This window comes from Rana temporaria, chromosome 2 (assembly GCF_905171775.1).
Source record: "Rana temporaria chromosome 2, aRanTem1.1, whole genome shotgun sequence".
In the NCBI taxonomy this organism is placed as follows: domain Eukaryota; kingdom Metazoa; phylum Chordata; class Amphibia; order Anura; family Ranidae; genus Rana; species Rana temporaria.
The window spans coordinates 92517069-92532447 of record NC_053490.1 but is presented as its reverse complement, the minus strand read 5'-3'; the positions used below and the strand labels follow the sequence as shown (position 1 = coordinate 92532447).

General features: G+C 42.4%; 1 protein-coding gene across 1 annotated transcript in view; it reads right to left on the bottom strand.

Annotated features, from left to right (window-relative positions):
* The window catches only part of MICU2 (mitochondrial calcium uptake 2), a 538279-nt gene that overhangs the window by 160769 nt on the left and 362131 nt on the right, over positions 1 to 15379 (bottom strand). Inside the window, 2 exon segments of the mRNA XM_040339327.1 lie at positions 8172 to 8247; positions 10960 to 10991. Of these exon segments, the coding sequence (XP_040195261.1) occupies positions 8172 to 8247; positions 10960 to 10991 (108 nt within the window).

The following is a 15379-nucleotide window of genomic DNA, read 5'->3' as shown; positions in this document are numbered from 1 at the left end:
CAATTCCCTTCTCATTGGCTTACCTCTACATACTCTATCCCCCCTTCAATCCATCATGAATGCCGCGGCCAGACTTATCCACCTTACCAACCGCTCTGTCTCTGCTACTCCTCTCTGTCAATCCCTCCACTGGCTTCCGCTCGCCCAACGAATTAAATTCAAAATACTAACTACAACCTACAAAGCCATCCACAATTCTGCCCCCTGCTACATCACTGGCCTTGTCTCCAAATACCAACCTAATCGCTCTCTTCGTTCTTCTCAAGACCTCCTGCTCTCTAGCTCTCTCATCACCTCTTCCCATGCTCGTCTACAGGACTTTTCCAGAGCCTCTCCAAGCCTATGGAACTCCTTACCCCAAACTATCCGTCTATCTCCTTCTCTTTCAGCTTTTCGAGGATCCCTGAAAACCCTCCTCTTCAGAGAAGCCTATCCTACCCACATCTAACAACTGTATTTTAACTTTGCCCACCTGATCACCCCCCACATCTACTACCCTCTGTTCCACCTCACCCTCCCTTCTAGATTGTAAGCTCTAACGAGCAGGGCCCTCTGATCATTCCTGTATTGAATTGTACTGTAACTAAATGTCTTCCCTGATGTTGTAAAGCGCTGCGTAAACTGTTGGCGCTATATAAATCCTGTATAATAATAATAATAATGTGGGTTTAGTGATGCTTTAAGCTTCTACAAACAGGTGAGAGGAAACGGTCTGCACGTGTATACTGAATGGAAGGGATGGAAACTCCAGTTATGTGTTAATTACATCAGCCTATGAGTCTCTGAGAATGATCTGCTCCAGTTTTCTAGCAGATATACAGTATGTACAATCACAGGTTACTTTCATTTAAATGTAACATTTTACTTCCTTTATAAATGTATTTATTATCACTCCAACTGACTGGTAAAGCTCAGGGTGGAAGCACAGACATTTTGTTTTAAAAAACAAATGTCGGACAGACGACCTAACAGGTTGTCCAATGACTATAAATCTTGTATACCCAGATTGTAAACTAGCAGACCTTTATAGGCATGTTGGTTTCTTTAACCACTTGGTTACTGGGCACTTAAACCCCCCTCCTGCCCAGACCAATTTTCAGCGCCGACGCATTTTAAATGACAACACTGTACCCAAATGAAATTGTTATCATTGTTTTCACACAAATGGAGCTTTCTTTTGGTGGCATTTGATAGAAAAAATGTTAAAGACCGAATTAAATTTTTTTTTTATATATTTTTATATTTTGCTATAACATTTTGCAAACGGGTAATTTTTCTCCTTTATTGATGTACGCTGATGAGGCTGCACTGATGGGCACCAATAAGGTGGCACCAATAAGGCGGCACATTGATAGGTGGCACTGATAGCTGGCAGTAATGGGCGGCAGTAATGGGCGGCACTGGTGAGCATTGATAGGTGGCACTAGCAGGGGTTACTTGCAGCACAGCGGAGACAGATGTGCCTCCATCCTCTTCGGGACCGATGTCCCTTTCACATAAGCTGGTGATTGTTTTTTTTTTCTCGCGCTGACAGCGTGAGGAGAAAAAAAAGCCAAACGATTACCGGCTTTTGTTTACATCACGTGATCAGCCGTCATTGGCTGAAAGCTGATCACGTAGTTAGGGGCTGGGACCGCCCCTTACTCGGATCTGTGATCACCCGAGTCTCAGTGACTCAGGTGATCACAGCGCGCGCCCTGCAGGGGCGCGCGAAGGGGAGGACGTCTATTGACGGCCTCCCGGCATTTAGGGTCCGCGCTGTAGCCGTCACCCGGCTATAGCGCGGACGCCAAGTGGTTAAAGCAGAACAAAAAACTGTAGCACCACAAACTGAAAATGCTATTTGATTTGTTTTTCATATCGAAAGCAAAGTCAACCATCCATCCACCACTCCATGATTTCTTTTGTTGAGGAATCGCATTGAAAAACACCCTAAGCATTTCTAGCCATGACCATCTTAAAGTGGATGGAAACCCAATTCATAAAATTTGAGCTGGACACATCTATCTGCAGTATTTAGTTTTCTCTCTTTAAAGAGCCAAGTAGCCATCTTGGCTGTATGCATGTTAAACAGAAAGAGAACATTTCCTAACACAATCTGAACTTTCTAAACAGTATATAAATGTAAAGACAGCAGATATGCATGCAAAACTTATGTAGGGAGATTTGGTCCATCCCTGTGTATCATCTGAGGCTGTTCACTTCACTGGCTGTATGGAGGATTTACATGCACTTTAACTAAGGGTGGATGATTTATGTAGCATTTACTTCCTGGAATCAATCTGCCCTTGGCTCAAGCAAGGAGGAGGCTTTGCTTAGCCTCTCCTCCAGAATAAAGAAAAAAATGATTCTCATGAAAACTCCTGGGCAGTGGTGGCTGGTGCTCAATATTTGGGGGGGGGGGGCGCAAACTGAAAAATTCTGAAAAACAATCATCAATTGCAGCCTCACTGTGCCCATCAAACGCAGCCACCGTGCCCCATCAAATGCAGCCACCGCGCCCCAAACGCAGCCACCGCGCCCCATCAAACGCAGCCACCGCGCCCCATTAAACGCAGCCACCGCGCCCCAAACGCAGTCACCGCGCCCCATCAAACGCAGTCACCGCGCCCCATCAAACGCAGCCACCGTGCCCCAAACGCAGCCACCGTGCCCCATCAAAAGCAGCCACCGTGCCCCATCAAACGCAGCCACCGTGCCCCATCAAAAGCAGCCATTGCGTCGGAGGCCGGGCGTGATGTTATGACGTTAAGCCTGGCCTCTGCATTCAAAAAAACAGCACCGCCTCGGCTGGGAAGCAGTGATTTTTTTTATTATTATTTTAGGCTTCCCTGCCTAGTGGTGAGATGTTGACCCCAAATCTCACTGAGGACCTGTCATGCATATTCCTATTACAAGGGATGTTTACATTCCTTGTAATCGGAATACAAATTATTAAAAAAATTTAAAGTGTGAAAATAAAATCTAAGTAAAATGAACAATAATTTTTTTGCCCTTGTCCCCGTGTTCGCACACGCAGAAGCGAACACATACGCAAGTCCCGCCAACATATGAAAACAGTGTTCAAACCACACATGTGAGGTGTTGCCACAAACATTAGAGCGAGAGAAATAATTCTAGCCCTAGACCTCCTCTGTAACTCAAAACATGTAACCAGTAAAAATCTTTAAAGCATCACCTATGCAGATTTTTAAGTACCGAAGTTTGGCGCCATTCCACGAGCATGTACAATTTTGAAGCGTGACATGTTAGGTATCTATTTACTTGGCGTAACTTCATATTTAACATTATGCAAAAAAAACGTGCAAGATAAAAAGTTGCAATGACCGCCATTGTATTCTCTAGGGTCTCTGCTAAAAAAAACATTATTATACAGTTGTATTCAAAATTAATCAACCCCCACTGAAATTGATTGTTTTGGCCAGTTTGACATTGATTTTGATCATCAGTCATCCTGCTTACAATTAAATCAAAGAGGCACGTGTAGGTCAGACAAACATAACATAACATTTATAATGAAATAACCACAAATGTCTTTTCTGTGCTCACATTATCAGTTTTATTCAACCCCCAAGTGACATTCAATCTTAGTACAACATCCTTTTACAGTTATAACAGCTTTTAAACGTGAAGCATAGCTTGACACAAGTGTCTTGCAGTGATCTACGGGTATCTTCGCCCATTCGTCATGGGCAAAAGCCTCCAGTTCAGTCACATTCTTAGGCTTGCGCACTGCAACTGCTTTCTTTAAGTCCCACCAGAGGTTCTCAATCGGATTTAAGTCTGGTGACTGCGATGGCCACTCCAAAATGTTCCAGCCTTTAATCTGCAACCATGCTCTACTGGACTTGGAGGTATGCTTGGGATCATTGTCCCGATGAAAGGTTCAACGTCTCCCAAGCCTCAGGTTTGTGACGAACTGCATCACATTGTCATCCAATATCTCCTGGTACTGAAGAGAATTCATGGTACCTTGCACACGCTGAAGCTTCCCTGTACCTGCAGAAGCAAAACAGCCCCAAAGCATGATTGACCCCCCGCCATGCTTCACAGTAGGCAAGGTGTTCTTTTCATCATAGGCCTTGTTCTTCCTCCTCCAAACATAGCGTTGATCCATGGGCCAAAACAGTTCTAATTTTGTTTCATCAGTCCACATAACACAATGTGTGGTTTGCCCACATGACTTTTGGCATACTGCAGTCGACTACTCTTATTCTTTGGAGACAGCAAGGGGGTGCGCCTGGGAGTTCTGGCATGAAGGCCTTCATTACGCAGCGTGCGCCGTATTGTCTGAGCAGAAACTTCAGTACCCACATCTGACAAATCTTTTCTCAGTTCCTCAGCAGTCACACAGGGACTTTTCTCCACTCTACGCTTCAGGTAGCGCACAGCAGTTGAAGTCAGCACCTTCTTTCTGCCACGACCAGGTAGCGTTTCAACAGTGCCCTTTGCCTTGAATTTGCGAATGATGCTTCCTATGGTGTCTCTTGGTATGTTTAACATCTTTGCAATCTTCTTATAGCCATTGCCCTTCCAGTGAAGAGTAATCACCTCTTCTGTTGTCTTCCTGGACCATTCTCTTGACTTCACCATGTTTGTAACCACACCAGTAAATGTCTAGAAGGAGCTGAGTATCACAGTCATTTTAAAGCTGCCTAATTGGTGCTTATTAGGCTTTATTGCTGCTCCCTGACATCCACAGGTGTTTTCAATACCTGATTGAAAACACTTCAATGAACCTCTGTTCTTCAGAGTGGTAGTCTTTAAGGGGTTGAATAATTGTGTAAATGAAGAATTCACAAAATAAACATTTACTACTGTATTACAAAACCAATTGATGTCATTTTAGTTGCATATGGTTCTTTAAGAAGTCCTTGTAGGATTTCATTCTGAATACAATTACAAATGTACACTAAATTCCCTAAAACCCTTTACAGCATTGGGGGGTTGAATAATTTTGAACAAAACTGTATATGTTTGGTGTTATATGTAATTTTCTAGCATGTAGGAGCGAGGTGTCAGAATTGGCCTGGGCCTGAAGTGGATAATGTTTGAGAAAGTTTGATGTATGTTAGTCTTCAATCCTTTAGTTTTCCTCAAAAAAAAAAAAAAAAAAAAAAAAAAAAATTATTAGGTACAACAGAAAAGCTGGAATTGAGAAGAGCAACACATCCAAGGTGCCAAAGTGGGAAACTTCAAAAAGTCACAGCAAAGACTAAACACATGCAAGTAATCATGAATGCAAGATACCGGTAACCATCCATGTACATTTTTAGAAAGAAAAGAAATAAGGAAAATACAAAATGAATACAAGCATGCTGCAGCACCGAATGCAAGACCTCTTTTCAGCAGAATCAGTTCTCTGTAAATTAAAAAAATCTGTCCAACTCATCTCAGGCCTTGCCCAATATTGGCCCCCACCCCGCTGGGAGCACCACTATCACTGTAAATAAAAATCTCTATACACAACCTTTGTCGTGTAATGTTCACATCACAGGTCATCTTCTTCTGGTAGGAGGCAAATACTAAGGGCTGGATTCACACCTATGCATTTTTTGAGCTTTTTGCAATTTGCACTACAGAACGTGTTCCATAGGAAATCATGGTAAATGGACTGTAGTACAAATCTGAAAAATGCAAAAAGCACTAAAAATGCATAGGTGTGAATCCAGCCTAAATGATGCAGAGAGCAGCACCATGTGATAAGTCCAGGTCATGCAGAGTCCTAATTTCCTGTCTGGCAGAACAGGAAGTGAGGACAAATGGCTATAATAGACACCTGAACATAAGTAACACCCAACAGGAACTCTTAACCTTTCCCACTAAATCCCCCCCCCCCCAAAAAAAATATATTTTTGGCCGAGCAAAAAACTTTCATGTGATATTATAGCCTTACTTTCAAGCAGCTGATTTAATCACTTGCTTATATGCAGCTTCTTTATTTTTTAATCCTTAAATTTATTAAGTTTAAGATGACATGATGACTAATTCCCAAGGTTTCCTATTTTAGGGCGGGTCCTTTCTCTTGCAGTATCCTACTAAGTAACCCTTGCATCCAAGGGAGTAGTGCTGTGCCCTCCTACATTGTATACAGCAATAGAAACACACAGCCCTAAAGCCTAGAAAGGCAAGGCACTCCCCTGATCCTCCCATCTTCCAGATTGGATCAAGTCTGCACTTTCCACGGTTAACTCTTTTTAATGCAGACCAGACATTCAGAGAAGCAGCACTGAGGAAGCAGAAGCCTGCAGCACTAAAAATTGTAAACTGCTGGTGTAAGAATTTTAATACTACTTTTTGTTAACTTAAAAAAAAAAAAAAAATGGATCCTGTCCCCCTTAAAGCATTTTATACTGCACAGTGCTTGTCCTTTGGATGCCCGTAACACCTAAAAAAAACTGCCTTATCCTGCCAGTTTCTGCCCTCCCCATTGTAAACTGACCACAGTGCTTTATGCCTGCCGAGCCCTGACACTGTGGTCAGTTTACGTGCCCCCATCAGCCGCAGCTCTCCTGTCCTTTTCACAGCTCACGTGACCCACCCCCTCTCTCCTCCTCCCCTCCAGACTGACATCAGCAGAGGAATCTCTGCCTCGCCCTGCTGCATTTGTCATATGGGGAGAGGAGAGAGGTGGTGGGTCACGTGAGCGCCGACTGACGCTCTGAAATGAGGTATAATCATCATTTTTTTGTAAAACACAGACACAGGAACACCTATCCTTAAGAGACAATGAGGATTGTATAAAGTCCTTACAGTGGGGTGGTGGGTCACGTAAACCTTACAGTGGGTTAACAACTGCCTTATTAAAAAAAAGTTTTAATAAGGCAGTTTATTAAAGGGGTTGTAAAGGTAAATTTTTTCCCCCTAAATAGCTTCCTTTACCTTAGTGCAGTCCTCCTTCACTTACCTCATCCTTCCATTTTGCTTTTAAATGTCCTTATTTCTTCTGAGAATTCCTCACTTCCTGTTCTTCTGTCTGTAACTCCACACAGTAATGCAAGGCTTTCTCCCTGGTGTGGAGAAAGCCTCTTGAGGGGGGAGGGGGCGAGCAGGCAAGCCAGGACACTACTTTTCAGATAGAAAAAGGAGCTGTGTGTTAGTGGGCATCCTGACACTCCTGCTCGCCCCCTCCCCCTCAAGAGGCTTTCTCCACACCAGGAAGAAAGCCTTGCATTACTGCATGTAGTTACAGACAGAAGAACAGGAAGTGAGGATTTCTCAGAAGAAATAAGGACATTTAAAAGCAAAATCGAAGGATGAGGTAAGTGAAGGAGGACTGCACTAAGGTAAAGGAAGCTATAAACATTTTTTCACCTTTACAACCCCTTTAAGCTATTTGGGCATGCCCCTCTTTGGTCTGTTTTTTTGTATAGATTGTGCACAGTTCTTGCTTTGGCAATTCAAGGGATGGCTGCAAAGAACGTAATACAGTGAAGGCTGCAGCACTCGTGTGGTGCTTTTTTTTTTTTGTCTGAGCACAAACATAGAATAAATGGAGATCTGGTTAATAAAAAAATGGGATAATTTTTATGACTGTGATTCAACATCCAACAGGGATTGGTCCCACATAAAATGATCCTAATTGTTTAAAATCTTCATTGTGCTATTCAAAATAAAAAAAATTAAATTCTGAACCATTTAATTTCATTGGGCCCACGACCGGTTACTAAATCACCTATGTGGCCCACACTCTTCAAAAGGTTTAGCACTCCTGACTTAAAACATTACTACAGATAATGAATTACAGTTTTTTTCTGCCTCGTCTCTCAAGAAAAGCACCCTGGGAGAAGGACATTACCTAGTAGGTTGCATTTTCTCAGCAATTCCTCCCAGAATGATCACTCTGTTCAGTGTAGTATGCTAGCAATCAGGGAGGGGGAATATTCTGAGAGACAATGGCCGGGTGGACTGACCTATGTGAGTGTTATTAATTTTTACACTAGTTAGTCACTGAGAGGCAGCAACATGGCGCTAGGCTTATTAGAACATACTATATACCGTACATACACAGGCAAGAAGTCAACCAATCTTGTTCTAGAAGTAGTCAATGAGCCAGGGGGATACCTGGACAAAGATGGCGTTGCCATTGTGAGCTCTGTTAAAGAGCCCACAGCATTTATTTAAGAAATAAACCAACACTCGATAAATGACATAAGAAAATAAAATCTCACCTTTATCACCCAAGTCTCTGAAAAATGCTGGACCTGGTTTCGCTTTAGCTGCCTGGGTAAGCAAGGCATCAAATTCCTTTGAAAACAAGTGAATTTAAAATTAAAGAGCATATAATAACCAATTTACATGTTTTTTCCTTATGCAATATAATCAATTAATGTTTTTTTAGGCATTTTTCTTTTATTTTGCTTGGAAACCTGGCCAGTATTTCCAGTCTTGGGGTGTCTCCACTTTGGATCGAGGAGCCACGGAGACAACTAAGGAGAGGGTCGTGTTAGGCCTGGTTCACACCTAAGCATTTTTATGAGCGTTTTAGAACACATGCGTCAGAAAAATACATTGAACTTAATAAGATCGTTCACATCCGCTTCTTCTTGCCTTTCAATGCTTCAGTAAAAAATGAAGCATGCCTATGCAATTTTATGTACTGTGATGCCAAATAGAAAAAGAACATGAGTAAAATGCACAAGAACACAAATAAAAAAATGCAAAAAAAAAAAAAAAACAGGCAAAAGAACTTGGCCTTAGATGCACCAGCACTATCTGTAAGCATTTACAGCAACACTTTTCCCCTTTCAGGATAAAGGTTTTACATTCACGAATAAGGCTTTAGGTAAACGCATAAAAAGGCGACCATTGTTATGCCCCGACAGCTGCCCCACACTAAGCCGCAGTGGTTCTTTTTTTTTTTTTTACTCAACTTTATTTGAAGTGTACAAAGTGACACTTCATTCATGTCACTGTATGACAGTGATATAGAATCAATTCCTGTACGCAGTGTTTTATCTTCCTGCAAGTTTGCCTTTTAGCACAGCTCCGAGCTGTGGGAATAGGACAAATCCTAGCGGCAGGAGTGCCAACCTCCCGCAACTTTTTTTACTGCCAGAACATGGAAAAGACAGAATTCCTTTTGGAAACTAAAACAGTATAAACACAATACCCATAACAGGTAAGGTACAGCTTTCCTTTGAATTTACCAAAACCAAATAAAATCAGGTCAAACCTAAACACTTTCAATTTGGATGCAATCAGGCAGACCCTTGCACTACAAGGTTGATGGTGAATCTAAAGAAAATTGAATAAGAAAATTGTATGATGTACGGCTGCTTAATTTGCCTTGTTTACATTTAATACGTCAAAACAAAATAACAAGTTATCAGTCACCCTGCTAGGATACAGTTGAAAAAAGTTCCGTTATGCATTCCAAAGAGCAATAGATATGACCAGATTGTCCAATAGTGGGAGTGGCCTAAAAGAGGATGAGTAAACAATGACCATCCCTACCTCTAAATGAACATAGCAGCTGCTTGAGAGTGAATGAATGAATGAAAGACTTATATAGCGCGGCACATGCGAACTGAATCGCCTCTGGCACATGCCCTTGATGCTTAGCTTCATAGTGCAGACATTTTAACTCGATATGTCAGCATTGCCTGTCAAACTTGCCTGTTGAGCTCAGTGCCAAATGCTTGACTTGCAGTTGCTACAGGATTTCAATGCAAAATTCCCCATACAGATGCGTAGAGAGTGCAGGATTTGGGCTTGTGCTGCTTGCGGGGTTCACTGTGCACTGTGTATACACAGTGCAGAGTGCAGGGTTCAGGTTCGCCCCGCATACAGAGTGCAGATCAGGGGTGCACAGTGTACAGAGTGCAGGGTTCAGGTTCGCCCCGCGTACAGAGTGCAGATCAGGGGTGTACAGAGTGCAGTAATACACCCTTTTACCACAAATCGTCCCCTCCCCCAGTACAGTGCTCTTCTTCCACACCAAATCCCCCTCTTTGACAGTGTCTGAAAAAAAAAATTGCGGCTACAGAAGAGCAGGATAGGTTACTCAGGAGGAGAGTGTAGTGTAGCTGTGGGTCATGTGGGGCCATGGGCACAGGCTTCAGAAACTGTTGCTGCCTGACAAGCACCGGGTTTCAACTACCTATCTAGGCAGACAGGCGCCAGGCAGAGGACAGTTGAGATCACTTTGCAGCCAGGACTAGGAGTATAAATCGGAAAATGCGGCTGCCTGCTCCTTCTGTTGCCAACTCCAGCCTAGCTGAGCCAAAACTAACCTGCCTGAAAAAAAAAAGAGAAATTTTATGTCAGGATAAAATCGGTCCAACGGACATTTACGGACAGCTCTAACAAAATCCCTGATCTTTAAAAACTGTCAGTAAATCTGACAGTTGGCAACCTTTCCTAGCGGTAACCGGCATTCCTACCATGAGGAAAAATGCTGGTTGTCAAAACTAGCCATAAGCACCCCTGTCAGTGATAATTGGTTTGTCTCAATCCACTAAAGCTTGTTTGGCTGGACTTCTCCTATGGGTCACAGGAGTGCAATGAAGTGACTTGAATGAGCTAGGAAATGCAGAACAAGTCCAGGTGAATGTCTAATACTAGCTATACCATGACTTGCATAAAGGAGAACCTTCACAGTGTTCCTAATATTTAGAACATGCTGAAAATTATACAGCTAGATTTTTTTCCCTAGTATAAACCTCACTTCATAAACCTTAGACTACACTAAAATGGAACATATTTAAAGAATTTTAGGCCATGATGAAATTCGGTATTAGTCATATAAAACGTCATAGGAAATATGACATTCTTCTCATGTTTTACTGTTTAGTCAACTTCTGTTTACCAGGGCGGTATGGAAGGAGCATCCTGTATTTCCTTCCTCTTATCTGATTTGTGAGATGACATGGTGAGTATTATAAATATTTATGGTAAAGGTAGTAAGGTAAAAGCCTATTAGCACACAGCATCCTTTGTAGATTCAATTGTTCATACCTTTTTCGTCAAGATTCTACTGCCCGTCCTGCCTGAAAATAATAAAATAAAAAATCTATTAGATATGCATAACACACAAACTTATTTTGATTAAAGACTATAACAATAATCGCAATCATCACATTGTTCATCTACTAATTACAGCAGATCTGATTATAGTTTATTTTAATAAATCCCCTACACCTTTGCCTTCCCAGGCAAAAACTGCAACAAAAGGCAGGGCATACTTCCGTTTCTTGGATCCCCATAGTGGGTGGTTATGTGACCAAATGTCTAGGTATATAGAAACGTGATCCCTTCTACAGGGGTTGATTTGCCAGTATGAACCTCATATTTTCTATGCAGTTTAAAGCACTCCTGGCCATTGCACTCTGTTAGTTAAAACTGGCCATACATTATAACATTTTCCTGTAAAAAATTTTTTAGATTGACCAAAATCATATGAGGTCAAACCTAAACACTTTAAAATTGTATGCAATTGGGCAGGCCCTTGCACTACATAGCTGAAGGAAAATTGAATAAAATTGTATAACGTATGGCCAGTATGGACTCTTGTCCCCTGCACCTTGTGCATCACTCACCTCTTACCCCTGTACTCTGTGCATTACATACTTCTTCACTGTGTGGTTTGCACACCTCATACCCAAACTCTGCATTATGCATACGTGACCTAGAGCACATGATTGGTGGTGGAAGCCTATGCTGGTATGCTTGAAGTGGCCTCTGGAGGATACATTGGGGGCTCTTTATATGCAGTATCCAACTACTTGGACATTTACGCGTTACTAATTTAGAGCTGTCCGGGAATTGTATACATTTTTTAATATTCAATGTTATAGATATTATAGATTGTCCGAGTGATGTTTGATGCGATACAGATGGACTTGTATATGGGGACTATGCTGCTTGTGGTGTTCTCATGCTCTGGATACTCTTCAAATTATTTTCCTTGGGACCATCTCAAATGAGGTGTATTACCATTTTTGGACCCTTCCAAGTTTTTTTTCGCTCACCAATATCTGCTGCCAAATCCCTTTCACCTCAGAATAACATTCAGACTACTCATCGCTATTACCAAGAATACAAGGTCCCGATTGCAAAATGCGTCGACCTTTGTTTGATCCCTTGGTGTTAATGTGGACACAATAATTGTTAAGCAGTTATTTTCTGGTTAACATTGCCGGTTCCAATGGGATCGAACAGTGGTATTTTATTCTATATTTGTAATAAATTTTAGGTATATTCATACACTGACCCACTTTCACCCCGGGGAACATCTGAGCCTGGCCATTGAGTATATTCACATGCTTACTTTGATTCACCAAATGTGAGTTACCAATTTGTGCTTTTAAGAAATCAAAGTGTTTTTATTGCTGCACTTAGTCTGGTGTCCCCTTTGTCTTTTCTTGGTATCTACAGAGTTGCTTCACTCTAAGGGTGCTGCCGTAGGTGGTCCGATCCACCAACCATCCTTCCACTTTTTAAGATCCCATATGAACTTTTATGAACTTTATACAGAGACTTGGTTCAAATAGCCCTCCAGCGCCATTTGCATTGTGTTTGCCCTCTTTTGTACCAGTAGAGTCCATATTCAAAACTGTTCTAGATATGACCTAGAGTAGAATAGGCCAAGGTTCTCTTTAACCATGCCCCTTTAAGACTCTCCCACTGTTACTACAGTTGGGTCATATCCACAATTCACATTAGTGCACCGCATCATTTTTGTACGCATGGTTTCTGAGGTATTTTGTATTTATAACTTGAATGTCTCATTCCCAAATTCTGTGACAAACGGTTTCAGGGTGTGCTAAAATTGGGGTGTGATTTTATAGCTATGGCTACAAATAGGTAGGTGAGTTAGGGTGTTATACATTGGTATGGTCAGTAGGGTGTCCCCAGATTTCAAACTGATGGGTCAGACATTTATTTATAAAAAGCAGAAAGTTGCAGGTTTAGAAAATTTGAGCATGACTTGGGATTACATTTAAGAACTACTCCAGGTACTTGCTTTAAGTGGGCCGGAACACGGCGGTACTCAGTACCGCCACTTCCAAAAATGGCCCTGGAGAGTACCAGCACCTCTCCGTGCGCCCAGTACGTGGGTTTCCGGTACCAGAACGCAGCGGAGAGCTAGCTACAGCATTGTAGTCAGGGGCGTCTCCAGGGTGGGGCCTGAGCGGGCCACGTCCCCCCCAATTTTACTGTGTGTCCCCCCAAGTAATGTTGTCTGTTTGTATTGCAGACAGACCGCGAAACAATAGTCGCCGCGGCTGTCCGCGATCCGTCTGCGGCGCTGAATGACGGAATCATGACTGTTATTGTCATGTGACGTCGCCACAGTGCCGCTAATTATCATGGGAGTTGTAGTCTCCGCGCCCGTGCGGGCGGCGTTGGCTACGTGCTTGAGTCAAGCTCAGCCTGCTACCGGGGGGTGGAGACAAGCCAGTCAGTTACTGTGAGAGCAGCGGAGCCAGGCCCCGTGCTAGACCAGACCTCCCATTTGCCCGCCGACTTCAGTGCCTGCCTCGCTCTGCTGCCACAAGGTAGGTCAGGAAAAAACTTAATTTGATGGCAATTGGAAATACCATTTTATTGGTGGTGATGGACAATTTTCATTTCTGTTAGCTCCCTCCCTCCATGTTACCTCCATGAGAGCTCATTATATATATATATATATCAGTATTGGGGGGGGGGGAGCACCGGCGCCTAATAGAGTACCGGCACCTCTTTTGGCCCACTTAAAGCACTGGATATATGTTCATTGGTTACATTGGTCCAGATTGCAAAGCAATTTCGGACTGGACTAGGTGGAGAGGGTGACATCACTGTATTCTTTTTCCACCCTGCAATCATTGAACTCTTTGCATTTATTGAGAAAATTTAAATAAATCTCAGAATGGAGCCATTGCCTATTGGGCAACCTCCTGTGCTCACAATGCAACAGGACAAGAATGATGTAAAGTGATAATGCAAGCCCAATATCACACTTATATTAAAAGAAGCCGACAGTCTTCACTTACAACTGAAAATTACTTTTAGGTGCAGTAAGCATTAAACCACTTATGTCAGGACATGCCAACCAAAAAAAAATAAATAAAATAATTTGCCCCTAGTTTAACCAATCTTGACCGAATCTGTTTCAGCCTAGAGATCATTAGGTTTCATATTGTCACTATGGCTCATCTCAAATAGTTTCCCCAGAGATTGTTAACCTAAATTTCCCTATCCCAGTTAAGGCTTTTAACTATAAGAATAAAATGGTGGTTTCAGAGTGAGTACACTAGCTTAATTTGACCTATTGCCTTTCCAAGCTCTGATGTCAGCCCAAATTTTCCCCACACTGTTCCCCATATTTGTGTTAAAGCATGATGGATCATGGAAAAACATTTCCAGCCTCACAATTAGGTCTGACGTGAAACCACTTCTGCCCGTGGCAAATCACAGCTGAATCAGCTGCACTCTGTAATGTTTTTTTAGTTACGCTTATCAACTAATTTTTCCCAATCTAGCCGCAGGATAAGTATTTTCTGAAGCTATCTGAACATCATATTATTCTAGAGAAGCTCGGCTGGTGTGGAGATGTGGCCCTCTGCCTGTAACATGAAGTGCTTGTAGCTGGTAGCTGGTTTGCGCCTTCTCAGCCTTATAAACAGAGCATGGAATATTTCAGATAGGTGGAGGCACGCTGAGGAAAAAAATGTACTAAATGGTGGAAGCCAAAATTCCATCAAAGGTTTTGAGATCTACTGAAAAATAAGTGTTTTTTGATCTTTAAGACTTCTAATAAAAGCAGAGCCAGGTTTTCTTAAGCTCTACACTTCAGCAAGTAGCACGAAAAGAGCATAAAAAATTGCTTCTAATTTAACCCAGTGTGGACTGAACACAAGACTCAATATACAAAGGGGAATAAAAATCAACCACCGCATAAAGTGTGTATTTGAACATTGCTGTGATGCTCTATAGTTTTATTAACATCACAAGTTGCAAAGCATTTAACTTTTTGAGTACCACAGGTTTTATAGCCAAGTCCTGAGAAATTTCCACGGTCAGTGCACTCATTTTGAGCTTCTTGCAATATCAAAGTGAATATTACCATAATATCCAAACCTAGACAGGACTTGGTTTTGATGTTCTCTTTATCTTTGCAATCTTTCAAAGTTTCTAAAAACTTAACCCAAGTCCAACCCCGAGAGCCCTTTTGTACTGCCAGCGTGACCGCATAAGCGTTAAAGCGCCGCTGCGTCTAGCGGCACTTTGCCGGTTATAGCAGCACTTTTTGGCCGCTAGCAGGTGCTTTTAACCCTGCTAGCGGCCAAGGAAAGGTCTAAAACCACCCCCACAATGCGCGGCTGCTTAATCGCTTTGCAGGCGCCTCGGCTGCACTGCCCATTGATTTCAATGGCAGGGGTGGTTTAGGAGC